This window comes from Meleagris gallopavo, chromosome 5 (genome assembly GCF_000146605.3).
Source record: "Meleagris gallopavo isolate NT-WF06-2002-E0010 breed Aviagen turkey brand Nicholas breeding stock chromosome 5, Turkey_5.1, whole genome shotgun sequence".
NCBI classification, from domain to species: domain Eukaryota; kingdom Metazoa; phylum Chordata; class Aves; order Galliformes; family Phasianidae; genus Meleagris; species Meleagris gallopavo.
This window is the reverse complement of record NC_015015.2, coordinates 27,889,017-27,912,776: the sequence shown is the minus strand read 5'-3', so window position 1 is coordinate 27,912,776 and position 23,760 is coordinate 27,889,017. Positions and strand designations below refer to the sequence as shown.

The window sequence follows — 23,760 nt, the reverse complement described above, 5'->3', positions numbered from 1 at the left end:
CTTTCATTCATAGCCACTAGTTACACAACTCAGGTAGCTGTCCAGCTGCAGCATGAGTAAAAATGTCTGTATGAAAGACATGTAAGTTAATACTTTCACTGTTTTCCTTTGATCTAGGCACTCCTCTCTTAAAGTGAAGGTATGCTCAGCAGAGCTTTCTTCTCCTAAGAATACTCCTCAAGTAAAGTTATCTGGAGGAAGCAAAGAGAGAAATACTTCATAATACAATATTTAAGATTTGTATAAACATGCCAAGAAAATCAAAGCCTAATCTAAATTTCTCTCCATTGGTAGTATTATACTTGATGTTATGATATCTAATCATGTCAACTAACTCTATCTTGTTTTAATTCTGTAGTTGAGACAAACTAAACTTTAGTATGAACTAAAATCTGACAGTCTTTTTTTAACCAATTTATCAGCCACTAAACCAACGTGCTTTGTCTTAACTAGTATCTCAGATGAGATATTAATATTTCATCTCTGAATACTAATCAAGGGAGGCAAGATCCACATGTATTTCATCTTTTTGCATTAAGAAAAACTTATTAGCCAATTAGCAGCTCTACAAAGATGTATGCTAGACAGATGTAGCAGAGGGGGGAAAAAAGAATTACCTTCATGTTGCCCTGCAGACAGTGTTCCAAATCCCTGCCAGAAGGATCATCTGTGAACAGAGAAAATCCCATGTGGGATGGTTTCCGCATTCCTGTCTCCTGGTTCAACCGGTGGATGAACTCATCAACTGTTGAGGAACCATCAAAACCTACAACCTGTGATGCAATAGGAACTAATTTAGTATAACTTCCAAGCTGAGTATCACAACTAATGAAACCTAATTTTCTACAGATCAGTGTATCATGATTGCCTGTGAGCTGCAGTGACTGCACTTATGTTATCTCCCTTAACATTGCATTCTTTCTCAGACTGAGACACCTTCAGTGTCTCACCCTAGCTACCTTTTCTTCCTAAGTTTTAAAGAGAAGGGACTAGATTCCTTTCCTGGCTAAAATAGCAAGGAAGAGAAATAATACCTATCTCTAAATGTCTGACATGTATAAACACCATGGTGCTACCAAATCACATGAAGGAAGCAGGTTATGGCACAGTCCTCTAGTGCCCAGAAAAGCAACCATGCTGACTCACCTGGTAGGTTCCATTCATAAAGTGCACTGGGATGCTGAAGGGGAGTGAGTGATGGTAGGGATTTCTCAGCAGGATGGACACAATCTCCATTCTTGAGGGCTTGGCTTCCCGTTCACCAGTCTGCACAGTGCGGTCCACTGATCTCTGGCAGTAGATGGCATACTTGCCTATTTCACTCCTAGGCAGGGAGAGGGACGGAAATAAGTCACAAACGTATGCTTTAAATATGTCATTTCCTTTCCTACTCCTATGCTGTAGCAAAGCATTCATCAAGATTTGGCTCAAAGTTACATCTCTGTGTAGATATCCTAGCTGATCTCAACTGACTAGCTCAGATGAAAAGTTACAACACAAACCTGAGCTCCACAGCTCTGTGAAATCCAAGCATACAGTGAGCTCTCTGGAAAGCACACGAGCGTTCCCTGCTCCTGGCTGGACTGGACACAGCATAGGAATGCCTTCTTTTGTACCTTGTTGACATCACAGTATTTGTTGAACCAAGGCCAGGTAGTTCACCCTTAAACTCACTATCATGCCAGAAGAACTTAGTTACTATCACTTTAAGTCCTGATAAGAACTAATCATAAACTATAATGAATTAGCTCCAGTAAAGGAATTATATAAACTTTGTTTATTAATTTGCATGACTATACAAACTACAGGTTTTCATTTATGAAGACTATCTGTCAGTCAACAGAGATTGTTCATTCAAGGCAGGTTTGATTTGTTGCTAGTTTAATACAGTACAGGGACAGTTACAAACATGATCAGTTTATTGCATAGTGAAGAGATTGCTCCACTGACTTGGACCCAAAGGATTTAAGTGTCTCTAAAGCCAGGATAAAATGGTCAATTACACCTGTAGGAAAAATGTTTAAAATGTATACAGTGAATAAGTTCTGAAACTGAATGCAACCCAAGGATTTATATGGGTTCATAAACTTCCACCTCTTTGTAGGTGAACAGGGAGGAGGGCAGTTCCATTCAAGATGACTTCAGGAGTTCAGTACATGATTAAAACTGAAGCTAAACCCTTGCAAGCGATGTGAAAGTCAGATTGAGGTTTTCACTGCGCTAAGATGCTACTTGCTTCCCCAGTAATGTGTTTTCCATGAGGAAGAATGTTGCTTCTATGAGAAGCTGCTGTTTCTGGCTTCCGGATGATCCTGAGCCATCTTCTTACCTAGAACTGTGCGCAACTTTTCTTCTATTTGTGGAGCATTAAATACATACTTCAATGTCACCTTTTATGAAAAGCAATACTTAGAATAAAGGTCTTGCCTAAATCTAAATAAGGAATTATGCAGTGTAATTTGGGAGATGGTAATGCACGTGTCTGAAGAAGTAGTTTCTGTTTTAATTTCTGAACAAAGATTGTTAAAACAAGACAAAGTGACATCTCTTCTCATGACCATGCCAAGGATGCAGTCAGACATGCTGAAGACCAGATCACCATGAAAACACACAAAGATCACAGCATGAACACCAGAGAAAAGTTTAGTCCTGCTACACTATATATTATCCTGTGTAAGATGCTAAAAAAGTAACAAAAAACAATAGAAGAATGTATTTCAGGTTTGGATTTTTTATAGCTTTCTATGGTTCCCCAAATTGTTCTATTTTTGTACTGTCAGTGTTAGCTAACATGACATAAGAATATCATCACCAAAAATTCATTCTGAATTTAGTCTGTAACTATGAATAAAAGGAATCAGTTGCATCAGCAAAAGCAAGAAACAAACAAAAAAGCCCTGGGTAGCTCTAATTATATTTGCAGAAAGTTCTGCTAGTTTTGTGAACTAGTTTAATGTAATCGATAAAATGAGTGTGGATGGCTGAAGAGGAACAGCTTGATATCTTTAGGAACCTTCCATCCCTTTCCTCAACTTGTTTTGCAGGTAGGATTACAAAGCAATTTCCATCTATTTCTGTAGCAGATGCAAAAGGCAATTATCTTAGCAAAACAAAAAAACACTTGAAGCCTTTACCTGGGGTCTGCGTGGCGCTGCAAGTGCTGCTTGACATACCAAAGGAAGTGATGCTGGGGCAGGAACAGAGGAGCACATAAAGCTAGGAGCTGCCAGCACTGCAAACACAAAGCTTGGTCGTGATTCTTGCTCTGTACTTCCTGTCTACTGCCTTTCACAGAATATTATAACCAAAACGTTGGATGGTGAGTAGTGCTTTTGGGAGTAACCATTTTTAGACATGCAGTTCAAGTATCAAAATTCTCTTTCCTCCAGCACACTTTTAGCATTTTATCAATATTATCAATAGCATTAATATTTACACATTGGGATTCACAAAGAAGAGTTCACCTGAATGACTGAGTGGTTCTGGGGTTGTCTGCAATTCGTCTGTTTAACAAGCTGACAGAAGATTTCATTCTGCAGCTCAGTATGTGTCAAGCAGACCTGCAGTGCTGTCTGGGCGAGTGACACGTGGTAATCAATAGAAGATGCTTCCACGGGGACATTGATGAACAGCTGACAGGACTGTAAAGTGGGGAAGTTAATCAGTGCTGTTAATACAGTGACTCTTTGTTACTTTCCAGCCCAGATTCCCCAAACGTGTTACAGACAATTCTTCTAAATAAACCTGAAAGGAAACGTATAATATTACCTCTCTGCAGATGTGGCAACTGGAAAATTCATGTAGCCTTCTCCAATTGAGAAGCTCACAATTCAGCAGGAGAATCAGGAAATTGTGCTTCCCGCCTTTCATGCCCACGCTTTACTTTGCTGTGATTATTTAGTCTTAGTGCTGATCTTACACTTTAGAAGTGCAAGCTAGAAGTGCAGGCTCTGAGCACTGTGATCTAGCTGTAGGTGTCCCTGTTCATTGCAGTGCTGTTGGTCTAGATAATCTTTAAAAGTCCCTTCCAACTCAAACAATTCTATAATTCTGTGAATCAGATTTCCAATGGCTTCACCACTGGTGTTACTGCCACAATTGAGTTTGCCAGTACAATTTTTTCTTCAGTCCAGCTGATGGAGAGGAAAGTGGAAGGTATGGCTGAGTTTGAAGTACAAAGCCTGTGTGGAACATTGCTTCTAGCTTCAGATTCTCTACAAGGAAAAGTTAAACTTCTAAAAAATGAATGACACCTAATGTTTGACTGTAATTGAATGACCCAGTAGGCCTGTCTAAAGCAACCAACAGAGATGGTAAATGTTAACTACCAACATAACCGATGCTGTTGTCCCAGCAACTGAGCAAAATGGCTGAAAAATATAATGTCCCTTTACCTTGAAAAGTTTCAGAGCTTCAGTCTGCAGAGCCTCAGATGGCAGAGTGGTGAGGGACATGTGCAGCCCATCTTTACTGTAGCACAACATAGGGTGTTTCCATAGTGGAGAATCTGAAGTAGCAAATAGGCAAAAACATGCATTGTCAGAACCAGAAGATAGGTAACAGTCGTCATGTTGAAAAGGAGCCTTGTTGAGGAGGCAAAACATACTGGGAATCAGCACTGCACTATGCTATATTTATCTCTGGGGCAACTTGGCTGATCTTGGCAATGCCTCCTGTGAGCAAGAGTCCACCATCAGTGTTAGGCATCAGCAGAAAGAAGCACTTCCATCCATGACACAGAGCTCCTTGTCAGCTGGTTTCTGGTGAGAAAGTGCTCAGTTGTATATTTGAACAGGAAATACAAACTGCCAGGACACTTATGTGCTATGAGAATCTTTATTAATGCAAGTTACAATTCTACAGTAAGCAAGATAGGTGTAGGAACATGAGTGTGCAAGATAGAATATAAACAAACTTAGAACAATAGATAGAACAAACTTACCTGTTAATATGCATGCAGCCTACTCTAGGGAACTTGCTTTAGCAAGGGGATTGGACTTGATTGTCCCCAGAGTCCCTTCCAACCCCTACAATTCTGTGATTTGAGAATGTGGTGCACAAACGTACGTGAATGAGCGAGTACCAGAGACAAGGAGGAAAAGATGAGCACGGAGGTAGATGTTAGGGTTTATACATGTGGACAAAAAAAAACAGTTCTGAAGGCAAGCATGTGTGTGCATATTTGGAGGAGAAAAGAGAGAATGTGTTTGTACAGTCAAGATTCCCTCGAAAGGGATACCAGGACCAACAAATATAGAAGAAAAAAAAACAACAAAGCCCCAGTTATTTGAATTTCAATAAATATTACAGAAGTTTCAGATGCTTTGATAAAAGCTGTAACACTGTTACAGACTTGCTATGTCATTACAATGCCTATACTCTCCCAAGATGTTATTGTGCAAGTAGGAGTGAAATGCGCAGTATCATATGCTATTCTACTGAGAATCCCCTTTCCTCATTTCAGACTGAATTGAAATTGAGCATTTAAATTACTTTTCCTTATGTTTTGCTACTGTAAAAAAGAGTTTCATGTTTCTACTTACTAGGGTCTCCCTCTGCATCCAACAGTTTTCCAATGAGTTGTTCATACGATGTGCCCACTGTGGCATTCCTGCTACCAGCTGCTACTGTCAGATGGTACAGCCAGGTATCCTAGGCATGAGGATGAAAACAATATGGGACAACTTCAGTCTTGTTTTCTACACATAGCTTTATTCCCTATACATTGTCTGATACCAAAAAGTCTCTTGCTCTCCAAAAAAACCATCATTCATACCTTCTCCTGTTTTGTGCGAATGAGTAAATATGTGGGACTCTGGTCTTGTGGGTGAATCACCAAAGTGCAATGGGATGAAAGAAGTCCTCCACCAGTGGTTTCATAATCTTCATCAGAGTCACAGGAACGGTCTACTTCTTCCACTTTGGACTCACGCATAGGCAGATGCCCTAAGGGACACTAGAAAGATGAAGCAAGCTAGGTAACTCCAGCTAATGATCTGCTATGGACAAGGAACATTGGGAAAGAAGCTCTATCTCAAAATGTTAGCAGTTCTGTAATATGTGAGCAATGAATTCTAACTCAGTCCTTAACTTTAATAATAAAATTATATCATCTCACACTTCTACAGAAGCTTCTCCATGACCTAAAGTATTTTCAAACTCTGGTATTACTTCTACTATATTTCTTTTGGGGGCATCTACAGGTCAGAATGAGCATATGAAAATAAAAAGATGATTTTCCCTTAAGCTACTGCTTTCCTCTCATTAGTTCTGTTTGTACCATTGGTTTTGCAGTGTAGGATGTGCTTTCTGATGGCCAGCTGCCCAATATCCTGAACCCCTGGGTTCTGACTGTGGTCAGACTTTCTGGATACTACTGGAAAATAAGTACTTTTAGATTACATAAATTGGTAGATTCAGACAAACAGAGAATATCTATTGTGTTAGATAGATCTAGAATCTCTAGAAGTCGATCCCAAGTATGAATCACAATGTTCTTTGATAAGCTAAAACTTGGGTTTAGACTTTGTTTAGAAAAATAAGGGAGCACTGGGCCAAGTTTTCTAGAAACAGAGGAACATTACGCTGATTAAATGACTTTTCTCATTCCATCTTGTCACTACTTCTTTTCATTACAATATGCAGAATATGTCTGCTGCTGTACAAAATAGCTTGCACTAAGGTTTTCACAAGACCAAATGTAGCAATTGAGAAACAAGATCCGTGGTGATCTCAGAAACAGCAGTCACTTGCCTTTCAAGACTTTTGTAATTTTACATGATGCGGGTTTTTCCTTTAGATATTTCAGGAGATCATGTAGAAGAGACTATTAGAAGGAGAGAAGTATGAGCAGGGAAGAGTTAGAAATGTGAGAGCCAGAAGCAGTAGAAGGAAAGAAAACTTTGTAAATGGGAATGGAGGGCTCAAGAACAAGAATTACCTTATCCTCATGATTTCGGTAGTAGTAAAAAGTTTTTCCAATCAGTGCACACCAGACCAGCTTAGAGTGACCGTGCTTGACCTATATGGAGGACAAAGAAATGCATAATGTTTTTAACATCAGTGACGCTGTTGCCACAGTTTTATAGAAGTTCCATTTTCAATTAAATGTTGCTTATAGTACTTCTTGTATGTTAATATAAGCTCCTCCCAAAACACACAGCACCATTTCCAAAAGCAAGTAGGTAGATCCCACCTAAGTACATGGGACATAGTTGTTCGTGGAAATGTCATAAAGGAGAATAATTTCCAGAAACTGTACTTTGTACAAATGCAATTGCAGTCTGTTCTTGTGGAAACAAATCTTCTGCTAAAACCATACAAGACATGTCCTTAAAATTCTCCTACATCACCAAGTTCAGATCAGTTAAATGAGAAACTTTACACTTTCTTGGTATTTGTTTATTAAACTATGAAATGTTGTGATTTATGTTGAAGGAAAGCCTACATAAACTATGTCTGTTACTACTTTATTATCTGACAAAGTCAGTATCTCCTCGTAGCCTTGTTTGTCCCATTCCTTATCATTTATGTAAACCTTCATCTCTGACAAACATAAGTTTACTGCTAATTTTCTTTGTTTCACATTCTTCTAGGAAATATTAAAATATTAACTTCTTGCTGACATTTACTATACAAACCAAGAGGCTGGTACTCTGTCAATACTGAACAAAGCTGAATAAAGTCAAAAGTAGTATTTTACCTTAGTGAGCCAACCTTTCACAGTGGGTTTAGCATCACTGTGAGGAACTCCAACAGGACTGGTCACTTGCACTCTAAGAATACTCTGTAGGACATGAATCCATTCCTCCAGGATGTTGGGAGAGTCTGCTGTCAGGAAGTAGGTTCTTTTCTCTGTCATGAGCTGGAAGGAAAAGGAATGAGGAAGTATAAATCTGCACAGCTTCATTCTTGTCATTATCTGATGGTGGTTTCCTGGTGGTTGAGGAGGGATATTTTTGTGTAAGAAAAAAAGTGCTAAAACTCCAAGCTTGGATAGAAGATATGAAACTCAGATAGGTAACAAATTCCTGTGAGATCTCTTGCTGTTACTCTTAGATACTGCAGCTTTACCTGTCTCTCATCCTGTTTTATTTTCAGTACTGATCATAGAATTGTTTAGTTGCAAGGGACTCTTAAAGGTCATCTAGTCCAACTCCTCTGCAATGAACAGAGACACGTACAGCTAGATCACGTTGTACTTTTCCTCTCTCTGCCCTTACTACTTGGTATTTCTGAGATAGCAGTTACTTTCTTAGGTCAACGAGTACCAGGACACAACGACCCCACTGATGATGATAAGTTTTCATTTTAAAGGCTGCCGCAGAAATATTTTTTGTTGCTTTAACTTTGTATTAAATAGTTTGGCAATCCAAGAAGAAAGACGCCATGAATTTAAGAGTATTAAGCCTTAGCAACTTCAATTTTGTAAATGCAGAAGGTAGTTTCCAGGCCAGGCTGTGCGCCTTTCAGCCCAAGTATGACAGAAATTTTAATTTCTCCTTTATAGTGAACTCCTTTAACAATAAGGACTTAAAAACCCAGTGAAGAACTGACTTTTAATGTTTGGAAACTGAATTTTAATAGGAATCCAAAGTTTTAGGTATTTCTTCAGATTCTCCATACATAACTATAGCATAGTTTGGGTAGGAAAGAACCATTAAAGAACATCTGGTCCAGCTTCTGCCATGGGTAGAGACATCTGGCACTGTATTACACATGTAAAGTCAGTCTGGAGATCTTGTGAGAGGAGTCTTGCAGAGGAGATCCTATGTACTCTCTGGCTTTAGTTGTTGTAAGAATGGCTTTTCCCTGTAGTTTACAAGTTCTCAAGTTGCAAAAAGGAAAGTGCTACAGTCTAAAATCAAATAAGGGAGAATTTCTTTCAACATCAAAAAGCTGCGTTTGGGTTACAATTTCTCCATTATTATTAAAACTTGTCTTGTGCCAGGAAACAGGAGCCAAAGTTAGCTCTTATCAGTTGAGATGTACAGTACCATTCTGCCTGAAATAAGTGCTCACTCACCCAGACATCAACTGTATGGTTACCTGCAGGATGAAAAAGCAGTGCTTACCTGGAATGTTTGGGACCCTTCACCTCTGACAATTTGGCATGAGGAATTTAGCTCCATCTGCCCTTGTGGTTTGCGGATAACATCACTCTGGGGAAAGAAAAGCAAACAAATTTTTAAGTAGGAAGAAATTACATGGGTTGCAAAGTAGTTAAATACAGCAGTAAATAAATGCTTGTGCAGGTTGAAATCTGAAAAGAACAGAGGTTGAAGATTGCAACAGTGTGATCCCTTTACAGTAGTGAAATAAATCTCCTTAGCAGTGACAGACAATACAGCAAGGGTAAAAGCAACAAGTAGCGTCTAAGGAATCTCATATTGGACATTAGGAAAAAAAAATCAACAGCAATAAAACTTTCTCACTAGGAAGGCAAGACAACTCAAATTAGGTGCCCAGATTTAATGACTTTCCACCTTTGGAACTTTTAAGACTCAGCTAAAGAAAGCCATGGCTGGTTTGGTCTATAGTTGGTGATAGTTCACCTTCAGGGCGCATCTTCCAGAATTCCCTTGCAAACAACAGTGGATTCTTTTCATGTATTAAATTATGTATGTATGTTATACATGTACAGTTTACTTGTAAATCATGATAGATAAACATAGCAGAAATAAAGATGATTGTGCACTAGGGTGTATTTTTGTACTGTCAGAATATGATGGAGAAAAAAAGTTGGAAATATATTTTATCATTGTTTCTGACTGTCTGGGAACTGTTTGATCACAGCCTGAACCAGTGATTGAGCACCTGGTGAAGAGGGTGGTAAGCCCTGGGATCACAGCTGAAAGCAATTCGCCTCTGTGACCATAAGAGGTGAACCCAGGTCCACTCCTCCATAATCTCATTTAAGGGCTGGTAGTCAAGGGGAAAATATTTCTATTTGGAGATAATTTCCTTCTGAGAGCTTTTCACTGTGTTCTTGCCTTTGAGACAGAGTAAGCTATTCCTTTTTTTTTTTTTTTTTTTTTTTTTTTTTTTTTTTTATAGCTTATTGTCTTATTCTTATTTTATGTGTAGCTTTGTTCAAGGGGAGAAAAAAATAGGGAAGGTGAATATTCCTAAATTAATTCTCTAGAACTACAATAAGGTAACTTCGCTTAGGATGCTTCCAAGTTATAAAAATATTTGGAAGGGTTTGAATGCTCTCTTGATATCCTTTCATTGATCACTGTAAGGGAAAACATTCCATATAAAAACTTATTTTAAATTGTATCCTACTTTCCTAATGCCTACTCATCAATTTGGTAGGCTGTGAAATTAGAAAACTTGGCTTTCCCTTCAGTGAAAGCTTTTTTTTCTTTCTTTCTTTCTTTTTTTCTTTTCTTTTTTTTTTTTTTTTTTTTCCCCCTCTCCTCAAAGCCCCACATATTGACTTAGTAAGTACTGTGCTCTCCTGGTATTTTCCTTTATTTTCATCCTAAACCTTACCAAACAGTATGCCTTCTTTAGTCATCTATACAGAGTCAACCAGAGGCATCAAACACCTGCGTCTTTGAACAGCCCTCTATCTCCCAGAAGCTACATCTCCAAGATTTCCTGCCTGAGCAAATAATCCATAGTTGAACATGTGGGTGGAACACAAAACTCTCTGACAGGATGCTTTGTGGTAAGCTTAGCCACAGCTGCACATTCTGCCAGTGCTGTCTGGAACCAATTTAGCAGCCAGCCTTCCTTCTGTGCTTCCTCACACAGGTAAGTATCTCTGTGACTCACCGGAGACTTATAGTACATGATTTGTCTGTTTCTTAGTACAAACCATCGTCTCTTCCACATCTTCACCTGGCTGCCCATTTTCAGCAAGTAACCTGATTTCTCAATGGGTTCCTGGAGGTAAAAGAGCAAAGTAGGATTACCATGAACCTCTCAAAACACAAAGAAAAGCATGAAATTGAGCTCAAACATTTGCTGTATCTTCTTCACGTTCCTCTTTACTCTGCCAGATGGAATTAGCAGCCATCCAATGTCAGTGATCTTCACTTAGTTTGGAAAAAAAAGCCCTATACCAAGTGTGTCCAACTGTTTGACTTGCCTGAGCCACGTATAAAATATATAATTAATATATATATGTAATAAAACTACTTCTAATTTTTAATTAAAATATTAAAAGAAGGCAACAAAAATGCTAAACTAGTGGGGTATTTGATCTAGTTTTGTGAAACTAATGCACAGATCAGCTTTTTTTTTTTTTCCTCACACTGAAGATACTTGTTTAACTCTTTCAAATGGCCAGTCAAGTTCACTAAAACTGCTAAAGCTGTGAGTCATTTTAATCACAGAAGAGTAGGGGCTGGGATGGTCTTCAAGACATCATTGAATTCAATCCCCTGCTAATGCAGATCCCCTAGAATAGGTTGCATAGATAGGTATCAAGATGGATCTTGAATATTTCCACAGAAGCAGGCTCCACAACTTCTCTAGGTAACCTGTTCCAGTGCTTCATCACCTGTACCATTAATAAGTTCTTCCACGTGTTTGCATGGAACTTCCTGTGTTTTAAGCCATTGCTACTTGTCTTATCGCTACACACTACTGAGAAGAGCCTGGCCACATCCATCTGCTTCCCAACTTCCTTCAGATATTTATAAGTATCACCACAGCATGATGCTTAAGTGAAGAAGTCGCTATCCTTTCTTCTTCCTTTGAATTTCCAAACTTGCTTAGTCATAAAGGTATAAGGCTGTCACTAAAGGAAAATATGACTTCAAAAATACAATACAGATCATCAGGAAGGAATACAGTCCTCAGTGCTTATACTTTTCTCTTACAGTGCAAATTCCACCATCAGTGGAATATGATGATGTCCGTTGTAGCTTGTGTTCTGGCTCTGAGTAGTCACCATCCAAGGAGTAGGCATCAGGAGGGACAGCATAGTCACTTTCAGAGCTCACTGAGGACATAGAAACACCTGTTAAAAACGAAAGGAAAAAATTATAGCTAGGTAGAAGCAGGCACAGGTGTAACAGGTATTTGATACTGCATACTTCTAAAAAATTGAGTTCACCATTAAAGTTTCATTGCTCAATAACACATTATATCAGAAGTTGAAATTCAAAGCACACTAACCAAACTTCTGAGACTACTCTTTTTGTAGGAAAATAAGCTTTCTGTGAATGTTTCATCATTGGTGGGCATTGCTTACTCATCACAACAAATGTTAAGCCCACACGTAATGAGGTTATACTTTATTGACTGCAAATTGTAAATAAATTTCTACTCTAGGATCCAGTTTAGCCTCTCCAGAAAGGGAAAACTGCCCTAGCCAGGACACAAATTACTTGATGTCTCTCGAAGGTAAGAAAACTTTGTTTACTTTTCAATTAATTATCAGTAAGTGACAGATTTAAAAAAAAATTAAAAAATCTTTAATGTGTCAATATTAACTTGCTTACAAGGAGAACTCATAAAAGGGAAGGGTCTAGAGCACAAGACTTATGAGGAGCAGCTGAGGGAACTGAGATTGTTTAGGCTGGAGAAGGCTCAGAGGAGGCCTTGTCATACTCTACAACTACTTAAAGGGAGGTAGCAAGATAGTGGTCAGCCTTTTCTAGCAGGTAACAGTGACAAGATGAGAAGGGATGGCCTCAGGTTGCACCAGGGGAGGTTCAGGTTGGATATAAGCAAAAATTTCTCAGAAAGGGTGGTTAGGCACTGGAATGGGCTGCCTAGGGAGATGGTTGAGTCGCTGATCCTGTAGGTGTTCAATAAGCACTTAGGTATTGTACTAAGGGACATGGTTTAGTGGGGAAATACTGATGGTAGGTGGATGGTTGGACTAGATGATCTTGGAGGTCTCTTCCAACTTTGGTGATTCTATGATTCTGTGAAAAGCTATCAATGTTCCACTGTATGATGAATTTGAGGAATAATCCTTACCATCATCTTAACTTAGCAATTGTCTGGATAGAAAGCCGCTAGCAGCAAATTCCATCTAAGAGGGCAGGTTTCTGTTGAGTAGTTGTTGATGTCTTCATGCATGCTGTGAGAACTTGCATTTGCCTGTGTGCCACTGATGACGTTGTTCAGGACAATTTGTGGGGAGAACACATGTGCTGCTCAGTAGCAAAACTCCCACTTTACCTCTTTTTGTTGCACGAGGGCTGCCTGGCACACTAGCTTTCCTGTTTTCAGATTCAGCAGCAGAATTCCTGAAGCTGGCACGGGAGCCACAATCATCATCAGAGCCTGAAGACTCATCTAAGAAAGGCACGTTGCTGATCTGTGTGGCTTTCTGGAAAACAGACCTATACGGTCAGCATGTGAGGGAGGAGTTTCTCCAAGACAATCCCTGTTCACACTGCTTTGACCAATACTGTTCCAGGGCTCCTTATTTTTCACCCTTTCACTTTCTAGGCTACAACCACTATCACTACTAGGTTTCTACAATCTCATGGTGCAAGTTGCAACTTCCTGTACCAAAACTTGCTGAAGCATTCTGTATTTCCTTATAAATTTATCATTTCCTGTTCCTTCTACATTCTTTTGATCTCCACTCCTTAGCATTCTTTAATTTTCTTTTCCTCTCTGCACAGCTTCAATCCATACTAATTCAAACTAGTGGTAGCCCTGGCCCACGCTTTTCATAAGAGGGAAAACTGAAATAACTGCTTACCCCCTTCAATGTAGTGTAGACTGGAACCGTGATGTTTCTATAGATGAGACAGGTAAATGGCCCAGAAGCTGAATATGAGAAATTTGAAACTAGAAAAATTCAGAGAGAGAACAACAACAACAACAAAATCTAATGGTGAAATGAAACAGGTTTTAATGAAGAGGTACACATATGTTTGTACCTCGTGTAGCCACTTGGAACACAATGAAAGACTGCCATCCTGGACTGTTTGGCCTCAGAAAGCCTAGAGGATGCGTTACTTGTTACATACTACTATCAGAGGCACCTGCAATGCTCCTTTCATTTAGCCTGTAATACGTCTTACCCCCCCATGCTCCCGATGGTGTGATGGCAGTAGAGCAAACCAATTCTGAACAGGTTAAACCCAAAATGGGCAATTTGTTCCCTGCTTCACTGGGAACTTTTTCATGGCTACCTTTCCTAGCTCACAAACAGGGAAAAGTAACAGTGAAATCACGTGGCCAAAAGCATATCCCTGACACACAGGGCCAGAACAGTTTCAGTAAAAGAGAGAGAACGGAATCCCCTGAAGATGTTACTGAATACAGGGGCTTAAACAGCTCAGCAACAGTCATTGCCCTTTCTTTCTCTGTTACGGTTATCTGTTAAATCAAATTTACTTTGAAAAAAGGCAAGTAACTGAAGAAATGTAAATGGCCAGTTGTTCAGGTCCCTACACTGTCACTGTAATTGCTCTCTAAGAATGGATCTTGTCTAGAACTTACAACAGCTTGGAGTGTCATTCACAGTGGCCACTTCAGACATCCTCATGCCAGACTTGGCCACAGCATAGATTCGGCTCTCCTGGAACAATACAATACCATGAACAGCAATGGTCAGATAAAACACCAGTCCTGCAAAAAAGAAGTGCTCATGTCACAGGATCACATATCCCTTTTGGGCAGGAAGGAATGGCACTCCAAGAAAAATTGTTCCATTCCAGCAGATGTTGGGTAAGTAACTGTTAGGGGAAATATGCATACGTGTAATTCCCTGAATCACAACAGATTTGGTGGACAAGAGTGCTGGAGGTGACAATTGCAAAACGGAGCACATACATAAAATTGTAAATAAGTAACTACATCTCAGCTTAGAATCGTTTTTTTTTCCTCTTCTTTTATAAACAATGCATTGAAATAATCAAGAACAACTCTAAAACAGGATAATTTATTGAGCCACCACCTGCAAAGGATTTCTCTTCTCCGATAAGGGAATGCAGGAAACACCTAGAATGATCTTGATGACCTTGTGACTTAGCTACAGCAACATAAAGAACTTTCAGTTCTAAAGATCTTCACAAATTATTTTCAATGGAGGAAACTTAAACCTGTAACTAAAAGCAAAGTTCCAACTAAAACATTAACCAATGTAAAATTGATAGAATCAAGGCTGGAAATCTAAATCCTCTTGCTGCTCCTTATAATGTACAATCACTATCAAGTGTCAGGCAACACGTGCATATACGTTACAGTACCTGATGACTGTTAAGTTGAGCATGCCAAAAAACAGAAGTAACAGGCTTAGTATTATTTCTATATTTAAGCAGTGTTATTCAATCTCTAATGAAATACATGCATTTTTTCCCCCAGATACTATTCAGGATACAAAATCACAGAGAGTGGCTAAGGCTGGCAAGAACCTCTGGGTCCATCAGGCTCAACTCCTGTTCCTTCAGGAGCATCCAGAAGGCGGTTCTCAGGCCTAAGTCTAGGTGGCTTCTGAACATCTCCAAGGAGGAGACCCCACAGCCTCTGGGCAGCCTGTGCCAGTGCTCCATCACCTGCACAGAAAAGAGCTGCTTCTCAGTGTTCAGTCAATCTTTAAATCTTCTGTGTTCCAGTTTGTGCCCACTGCCTCATGTCCTGTCACAAAAGAGCACCAAAGAGCTTGGATCCATCTTCTTTGCACTCTCCTTTCAGGTATTTATGCACATTGGAAAGATCTCCCAAGCCTTCTCCCTCAGCCTAAGGGACGTTCCTGTCCCTTAACCATTTTATTAGGCCTTCACTGGACTTGCTTCAGCAGCACAGTACTCCAGGTAAGGATCATCTGCCTCAGCCAGCTGTCAGTGCTGTTCCTAATGCATCCTAGGATACCACTGACTTTGGCCACAGGGACACGCTGCTGGCTCATGGCAGCCTGATGTCCTGGTCCTTATTTGCAGAGCTGCTTTCCAGCAGGTCAGCCCCAGGCTTTTTATTCCTTCCTGTGAGCAGGATTCTGCACTTTGTTGAATTTCAAGAGGTTCCTCTCAGCCTAGCTCTTCAGTCTGTCAAGATCCTTCTGAATGGCAGCACAGCACCCTGTGGCACCACCCACTCCACTCAGTTTCAGCAGCAAACTAGCTGAGGAGAAGCTTTATCACTTCAACCAAGTCACTTAATGATTAATCTATTAATCTATTTAATAATCATACTAAGATACACTTCCATGATTCTGTTCTGAAGAGAAAATACTGGATTTTCTCATAAACTTTTCTTTCACTATGCTGTCAAGTTTTGTTCCCAACATGGTTCCATATGGACTGAATACAGGGAAGTTCTTTCAGAAAAACAGCTGCCTATACTGGGATTTAAACTGATATCATAAAGGACACATCCAAAGATCAAAAATTAAGATTTCATAGTAAAAATATTATAAAACATGAGAAATAACACTGCACCTTCAATTTGCATCTTCAATAAGCCACTTGTTTGTCAACACCTTTAAAAAAGCAAATTGAAAAGAATGGAATTATCTCCTAGGATACTATATTGATTTTTACCAAGTATCAGTATCAGCTGGATTGACAGATTAGCAAAAGGAAAGCCATCTGAATGAAATATTAAGAACATGACAACAGAACTAAGGATAAAGTTTCGATGACTCATAAGGATGAAACACAATGCAACACTTCTTGACTTTCTTTTTTTTTTCTCTTTACTTTCATTTTTTTTCCTGTCCGTATCTTGAGAACTCTTTTTCTTTGACTATTTTTTTCTTTATAAAGGGAAAAGAATAAGAAAACTATCAATGGAAGTAACATGCCCCATGATTGAAACTGTCAGAATAAGTGGTTCAGAAATGAAATCTATGTCCCCAGGAAACAGTTGTCTGATATCAAAAGCTGCTCTATTTAGCCACTGGGCACCTCTCAAAGATGAACAGCACCTCTTGGACTGTTGTCCCTGCATTTCTTACCCAGGAAGGAAATCTGTGCAGAGGTGGTGTGGGAGGTTTACCTCCTGGTTCAAGGACGCCAGCCTTAGAACTCACAACTTCTCTCTGTTCTGTAGGTAAGTGGTTAATCTCACACATTCCAGCTTCTTCCCTCACCAGGCCAGCTTCTGTCTCCATCTTCTCCAGCACTGCATCATCATCAATGTCTGTCTCCTCCACTGGCCTGTGATAGACTGGAGAATCTTTTATGGGCTGGAAGGTGCTAGCCTCGAAGCTCATTACACGACAGGAAGAACTAGTACCTGACTGTGGTTGACTGTAATGTCTTTTGGCTAGTTGGATACTGTCTCTTGGTATACTGGGAGTTCGTATTTTTGGAAAGGTCATACTTGTGCTAAGTCCACGTTCTCTCTCTGGACAGGTGGAACATGCTGTAACGGCAGATGCTGACACAACTAGGGGTGGCTCAGCAGTTTGAAGACGGCCCTCAAAGATGCTCATTATTTCTCCTGAGAAAGAAGAATCTAAACAGTGGGAGTGGAACCTGGCACTCAAATCATCAGGGAAGCTAGCTCTGTCCAAAGTCACTTGTTTCAAGGTGCTCACAGTGCTATGGTTACTCTCTAAAGATGACTGGAAAGTCAAAGCCCCTAGGAGTTTTGTGGGCTCGGTCGGAGGGTCCAGTGACCTGGGATCGGAACACCCCAGCCTGTGTTCTGAGCTTATGGCTGAGAACGTGTCTTTCTCTGTGGAGAGATTCCAGCTTGATGGGTCAGCCAAGAGCTTCAGTGTGTTCTGGGAAAGCAGAGATTTATCCTCTCCATCCTCAGTAAAGTTATCACTGGCCAGGACTATGTTTGTTGTTGAAAGAACGTGTTTGGTCAATCCCGTCTGACACGCCTGTCTGAAAGCAGGTGCAAGGAGCCTAGATTTCTGGTCTATCTTCTCAGGATAAGAGACCTGTGATGCTCTGGGCTTCAGAGAATTACAGCTCCAAAGAGACTCCAAAGGAGGAATGCTGGTCATATCTATGACGAAGGAGAATACATGGTTAGGGCATTCAAATTTTTTACCATAAAAAATGTTTCTTGCTAATGTAATTTGTTGCAGTTGTATTTCAGTAGCAGCCATATCAGGACAGGCTAGAGGAGAAACTCTGACCTAATTAGAACTATAGCCATCTCTCTTCCACAGGGACAGTTGTAAGAGAAGCGTTAAATATTTAGAATGGTACAGAAAAGATGATTAGGAAATGATTAAATGATTAATCACAGTTTCTTACAGAAATGGAATTAAGAGATACCTAATGAAATTAGAAGGCAGTGTGTTTGAAATTCACAAAAGAAAGGTTGCAGGTTTTTTTGTTTGTTTGCTTGCTTTTTATTGTTGTTTATTTTTTCTCCCCAGTCAACCAGAAGACAAGATACTGACCTAGACAAGCTTTCAGTTTAACCCAATAGAGTAGTTGTTTATTTCTTACTCTTATCCATATTCATGTCTCTTCTGTTAGAATTGCTCCGGTTGGAAAAGACTTCAAGATCATCAAGTCCAACCACAACCTAACCATACCACCCTAACTAATGTCCCTCTGCTAAATCATGTCCCTGAGCACCACATCGAAACAGTTTTTAATCACATCTAGGAATGGTGAGTCAGCTACCTCCCTGGGGAGCCTATTCCAGTGCTTAACAACCCTTGCAGTAAAGATGTTTTTCCTGATATCCAACCTAAACTTACCCTGGCACAACTTGAAGCCATTTCCCCTTGTCCTGTCACCAGTGAGAAGAGACCAACCCCGCTCTTAAGACAGACATAAGGAAATGCACCTGTCTACACAATGTTCTGTCAAAAACCATGTAGGTGGCCCAGAATACTGGTTAACGTGGATCTTTTGTCTTCAGTCCTTCCATTCATTTCTACTGAATGAGAACTTTAGAGGATGAGAAAGTGTGGATACAACTTTGAGTAGCAGAGGGTATTATTTATCCAAGAAACCTATGCTAAAGCCCTGCACATTTTCTGTGGCTCTTGCTCACCATAGCAAGCTCCTGTGGTATCTCACTGGATACTATAAACTCAGACCTTTATTTTCTAGTACTAAGCTTAAGAAAGAACACCACAACCAACCACGTTGTAGGTTCAGTCTTTCTTCTGTACCATTAGAACAGGGACAACAAACCTCAAGGAGCAGCCATGCCTGAAGAGGAAATTGAGGGGAGGCTTCATGGTGGCCTACAGCTTTCTCATGATGGGAGTGGAAAGGCAGGTGCTGATTTCTTCTCTCTGGTGACAGCAACAGGACTTAAGAGAACAGCATGGAGCTGTGTTAAGGGAGGCTCAGGTGGGGACAAGGTTCTTCACCAAAGTGTGTTCAGGCACTGGAACAGGCTCCCCAGGGCAATGATCTAAAGTCTGCCAGAGTTCAAGCAGCATTTGGACAGCATTCTCAGACATAGGGGTTGGGTGGTCCTATGTGGAACCATGAGAGGGACTCAGCGATCCTTGTGGGTCTCTTCAACTCAGGACGTATTCTGATTAAACAACAGTGCATCTGTGCCAACACTTCTGCAAGGCTGAAAGAAAACTGGGAAGAAAAACTCCCCGAATCTCCCTGGGCCAGGCACATCTGTGTTTTGGTGGTGTTTTTTTGTTTGTTTGTTTGTTTTCTGTTAATCTGAAACCTAGAAGTCTAAAGCTTTGCCATTTTAATCTTTGGTTATGATAAAGTCCTATTTCATTTTATCATGTCTAATCTTCTCAACTACTCTTTTCTAGACCACTAGAAATTTCTGGGAGTTTAGCTATTATACATAATTTCCTGTAAGATGGGATGTGCTGTTCATCACTTAGTGATTTTCACTGACCTTAGCATTTATATACTGCCTTATTGAAAAGCAGCAAGCCATAACATGCTGTATAATTTGCATAAAGCTGTGCACATATTACTAAAAGTGCTGCCTGAACAAACTCCACAGGCATTGTTTAAACTCCAGAGAGATTTAAGAGGAAGTAGAAATACACCGAAGACACAAAGTAACAAAGGGAAGCACAAGCAGCAGAATAAATCACTGTTAATTGTGGAGAGGCCAAAGCCCACTTTTGGAAATACAGCTGAGAAAAAGACAACCGTCAGAGCTGTTTTGACTTTGGCAAGTGAATCCCAAGAAACTGGATGCTAACAAAGCTATTTCTAACACGCAGACCTGACATGCGTTTTGGTTAGACTGAAAAAAGGCCATTCATTTTAAGTAATATTGATGCTTTTGCAGCTTGCTAGATGTGACAGTAAACGAAGCAGAAAAGCTCTTACTATTAGCATGGCAAGCAAAAAGATTTGTCCCTCTGCAGGGGCCTCTGAATTTAGCCTGGCACGGTGAGACCAGTGGGGAACAGGGTAGAACTATTTACTGCCCAGAGCACTGGGCTACAGGGAACACTTAATACCAGATTATTAACGCAGCTTACCAGCCATTCACTTTTTGTAAACAGCTAGAGCCAGAGGGGATGAGAAAAACCCAGCCAATAAAGCATTTAGCTAGAAACATGGTGGGATTTAGAAGGAATCTTGCCCTATTATTTATGGAGTAATGGGAATGCCAGAAAAAGATTTCTGCAGGAAAGAAGTACCCCCTGCCTGCATGCCCCACGAAGTTCTGAAAATTAGCTCATCTTAGGTGATCAAACCAAGCACAGTGAAAAAAAGAAAGAAAAAAGTAAGAAGATGGTAAATATTTTCCTCTTTAAAATGTGTTGCAACAAAATCTGCTGATTTCAAATTCTGGAGACTGAAGATCTCCATCTATCCTTCCTTCAGGAACCACAAAAATATGAATTGCTTTTTTCACCCCAACCTGATAGCAAAGAAGAACTTAGCTTAGAAAGGCAGATAAGACAGCTGCTGCCTTGGCCCATTCACTATTCAGTTACCCAATTCAGATGTCAGCAGAGGTGGCCGGCCTCTGGAGATGAGGATGCTCCACATGAGAAAGTGAAGTGAACCACCTCAGATGTTTCTATCCTGCACCGCTGATATTTTCCTATGAAGTGCTTTTAATTCAGGATCTCAGTGGTTTACTTCATTGGCAAAATGGGAAGTCTACATTCAATCCTTCATGGAAAACCAATTAAGAGTATTTTAAGGCAGATAACATTGTTATTCCCATTTTAAAAATAGACCCTTTGAAAAACAGAACAACTATACTTCTTGCTCAATGATGTAAGTGTTCGTTTCTTACAAAGGAACCCAGGAAAGCTGACTTCTACTTGAGATGGTTAGTAGGCTACAACACCAGGTGAATGCAATTACCTTGCAGTGTGTCCTGAAGGGCTTCAATTTGCTCAGTCAACCTCTGATTACAGTTTTTCAGATGGTAATTTTCTAGCTCAAGCTATGAAACAACAATAACAAAAACTGAAAATTAATGCATAATGTGTATGTGCTTGTGTTCCTCTACACAGAACAAGTCTTCAACTTTACTTACATTCAAGTATCTGAACAGGAAAATGGAAAAAATTAGGTGAATTCTACCAGTCACCTCCTCCTCAGCAGCTCTACTTACACTTACCTGCACTTTCTCAAATCGTCTCTGTCTATTTGTACTTCTCAGATAGATCTTTTAGTTTTGTTTTCTGCTGTTTATCACTTATTCCCATTTCAGAAATAACTGTTATGAAAGAGAATCAAATAACAGCACTTTTCCTCTTATCCTGTATGTGTAAAACATAAATCCCCACCTGCTCTAAAAGACCAAAGAAAAAAAAAAGGTTATACATTTGCAATTTTGCCTTATGTCTGTAAAGGAATCGTTAGATCGTGGCCTCAACTGGAGATTGAGCACCTGGTGCCGGAATAGGCTGGCCCAGGAAGCACAGGTGCAAACAATTTATGTGGGGTCCACTGTCCCTCCTTTCCCAGGCTCCTTTAAGGGCTAGCTTCTAAAGGGAGAATGTTTCCTAGATGAAGTCTATTTCCTTAAAAAGAGTGTTCCATAGCTAGAGAACTTTATTGCTAGCTGGGTGAGTTATTTATTTATTTATTTATTTTTAATGTGTATGTCTATTAGTATTTCTAATGATGCTTTGCCTGATATTTTAAAGAATTTGTCAGAAGAAGTTTTACTGCTTTGTAGGACAATCAATGTCTTTGTGTGAAGCATATCATTGTACAATCTTGAGCACAACAATAGTGCACCCAAAGGGGCTTAATTTTTGATGAAATTAAGGCTGAAACTGTACTTGCGGTGCTTTCTAGAGTACTTCATCTGCAATGTAGATATTAAGTCCTTCTGTCACCTATCAGTTACATGTGTATGGTGTGCTCCTAGGATCATCACACAGCATGATCTTATTGCCAATAAAGACACAAGATGAATGCATAGTCCTGGATTCACAGCAGTTCATTTCAAGTCAACCCCTGGGTTTCCCTTAGGTTACATCAGCCAGTAATGTAGGTGCCCCGTAAGTTACCTCATATAGGCGAATTTAAAAAGTAGCAAAGTTTTCAAGCACACAACTACAGAGGTAATCTAATGAGTTTCTGGAATCATATCTCAGCATAACTAATGTCCACAAAGACTACTACTTTCAACTCCAACAAGTATTTTTTTATTTCTTTCTGGCGTAAATTCTGAAATGCATGGCTTTCCATTAGAATGAAAAAGAAAGGCTGGATAGACTCAACTAAGGCATATTTAAACCTGAGTGATGACCCATTGCTAGCTTTTCATTGCTCTAAAGAGTATTGAATTGCACCCAAATGAAGATGTATGTCCACAGGATGGTTAAACATGAGAGCATAGGTATGAAAGAATGTTAGGTAGAACAACAGGGATATAGTGTGTCGTGGATGGCAAACTATGGAAGAACAAAGAGTAATGTTTGTGTTACAGCTGCTTTGTCAGGAAGAAACACAGAAACTGCAATCTCAGAAAAGAGGAGAGTTAGAGGAAAACCGTGGAAAAGCTATTTGTGTTTAGTCAATGTAACAACATTCTACAGAGCCTGTGTTTGGGCACTAGTGACTTAGCAGTCATTCATAGTTTGTCTAAATCATTAAAATAACCCTCAGGGGTGACTCCATTCCTGTAGTTGAATGTGTGCACTGGGGAGAAAAAAGGCTGAGACTCTCTGGCAGACTGACTGTCTTCAAACTATTGTTCCTATAGAAGAGCATACAGGCAATGCAGCCGCTGCATCTAGCCATAGGCCTTGAAACTTGGTAGCAGGCTGCAGACTCACCTCTTTCAGCTTAAATGTTACCCACTCTTTAATCTTGGCAGCTTTCTCTTGAATGATTTTGGCTTCCTCAGTCCTCAGTTGTTTCTGTGCCAAAAAAAAAAAAAAAAGGATTCTATGCATTAGGCTGGTACAACTATCAGTATTCTCAGTGGGTTACTGCATGAGTTGCTCACTGACAACCCTATTATAAACGTAAAACTTAAAACCCCTGTTTGGACATTACTATCTAGCTGACCACTGAAAATCAAGTTCTTTAAGTCACCTTATGTAGTCCCTGGAGTCAAATTCATAGGATTATTTTAAGAGCCTGTTGTGAAATAGCAAGCCTAGCTTACGTAATGATTGCCCAGCTCCCATGGTTTTAAGTAGTCTTCCAAATTTTCCTGTTTTAGGTGGTTTTGCAGTGTTGAGCATCTGTAGTGTCCTTCCTCTCACCACCCCACCCTACGAATTACACCCTGCTGGCTGTGGTTAATAAAGAATTAAGCAGTGCCAGAACGTGATTCATAAAACAGTGTAATTCTTGCAAGCAAAAGCAATTCATTTGCTGCAAGTACTTGTGTAGAGTACAGATACTAAAGATGTAAGATGGAAACTAACACAAACAAATTATTAATAATGTGCCATGTTCTCTTTGAGAAAGTAGATAAAATGAGTAAACAGAT

The 23,760-nt window shown here is 39.8% G+C and overlaps 1 protein-coding gene and 1 long non-coding RNA gene across 2 annotated transcripts in view; one reads left to right on the top strand and one right to left on the bottom strand.

The window, feature by feature from the left end:
- The window catches only part of PLEKHH1 (pleckstrin homology, MyTH4 and FERM domain containing H1), a 45,263-nt gene that overhangs the window by 9,357 nt on the left and 12,146 nt on the right, over positions 1 to 23,760 (bottom strand). Inside the window, exons 4-21 of the mRNA XM_031553575.1 lie at positions 23,096 to 23,179; positions 21,165 to 21,246; positions 16,880 to 17,886; positions 14,425 to 14,503; positions 13,679 to 13,767; positions 13,147 to 13,297; positions 11,835 to 11,974; positions 10,783 to 10,893; positions 9,075 to 9,161; positions 7,703 to 7,864; positions 6,941 to 7,021; positions 5,777 to 5,956; positions 5,544 to 5,652; positions 4,395 to 4,507; positions 3,465 to 3,641; positions 3,135 to 3,232; positions 1,147 to 1,324; positions 618 to 773 (exon numbers count right to left, since the gene is read on the bottom strand). Of these exons, the coding sequence (XP_031409435.1) occupies positions 618 to 773; positions 1,147 to 1,324; positions 3,135 to 3,232; positions 3,465 to 3,641; positions 4,395 to 4,507; positions 5,544 to 5,652; positions 5,777 to 5,956; positions 6,941 to 7,021; positions 7,703 to 7,864; positions 9,075 to 9,161; positions 10,783 to 10,893; positions 11,835 to 11,974; positions 13,147 to 13,297; positions 13,679 to 13,767; positions 14,425 to 14,503; positions 16,880 to 17,886; positions 21,165 to 21,246; positions 23,096 to 23,179 (3,084 nt within the window). The remainder of the gene's footprint in view (positions 1 to 617; positions 774 to 1,146; positions 1,325 to 3,134; positions 3,233 to 3,464; positions 3,642 to 4,394; positions 4,508 to 5,543; positions 5,653 to 5,776; positions 5,957 to 6,940; positions 7,022 to 7,702; positions 7,865 to 9,074; positions 9,162 to 10,782; positions 10,894 to 11,834; positions 11,975 to 13,146; positions 13,298 to 13,678; positions 13,768 to 14,424; positions 14,504 to 16,879; positions 17,887 to 21,164; positions 21,247 to 23,095; positions 23,180 to 23,760) is intronic.
- LOC109367778 lies at positions 9,888 to 17,386 on the top strand. The gene is made up of 5 exons (XR_002115202.2): positions 9,888 to 10,004; positions 10,519 to 10,761; positions 12,289 to 12,360; positions 13,198 to 16,974; positions 17,280 to 17,386. It is a non-coding gene; the product is annotated as an uncharacterized LOC109367778 (long non-coding RNA).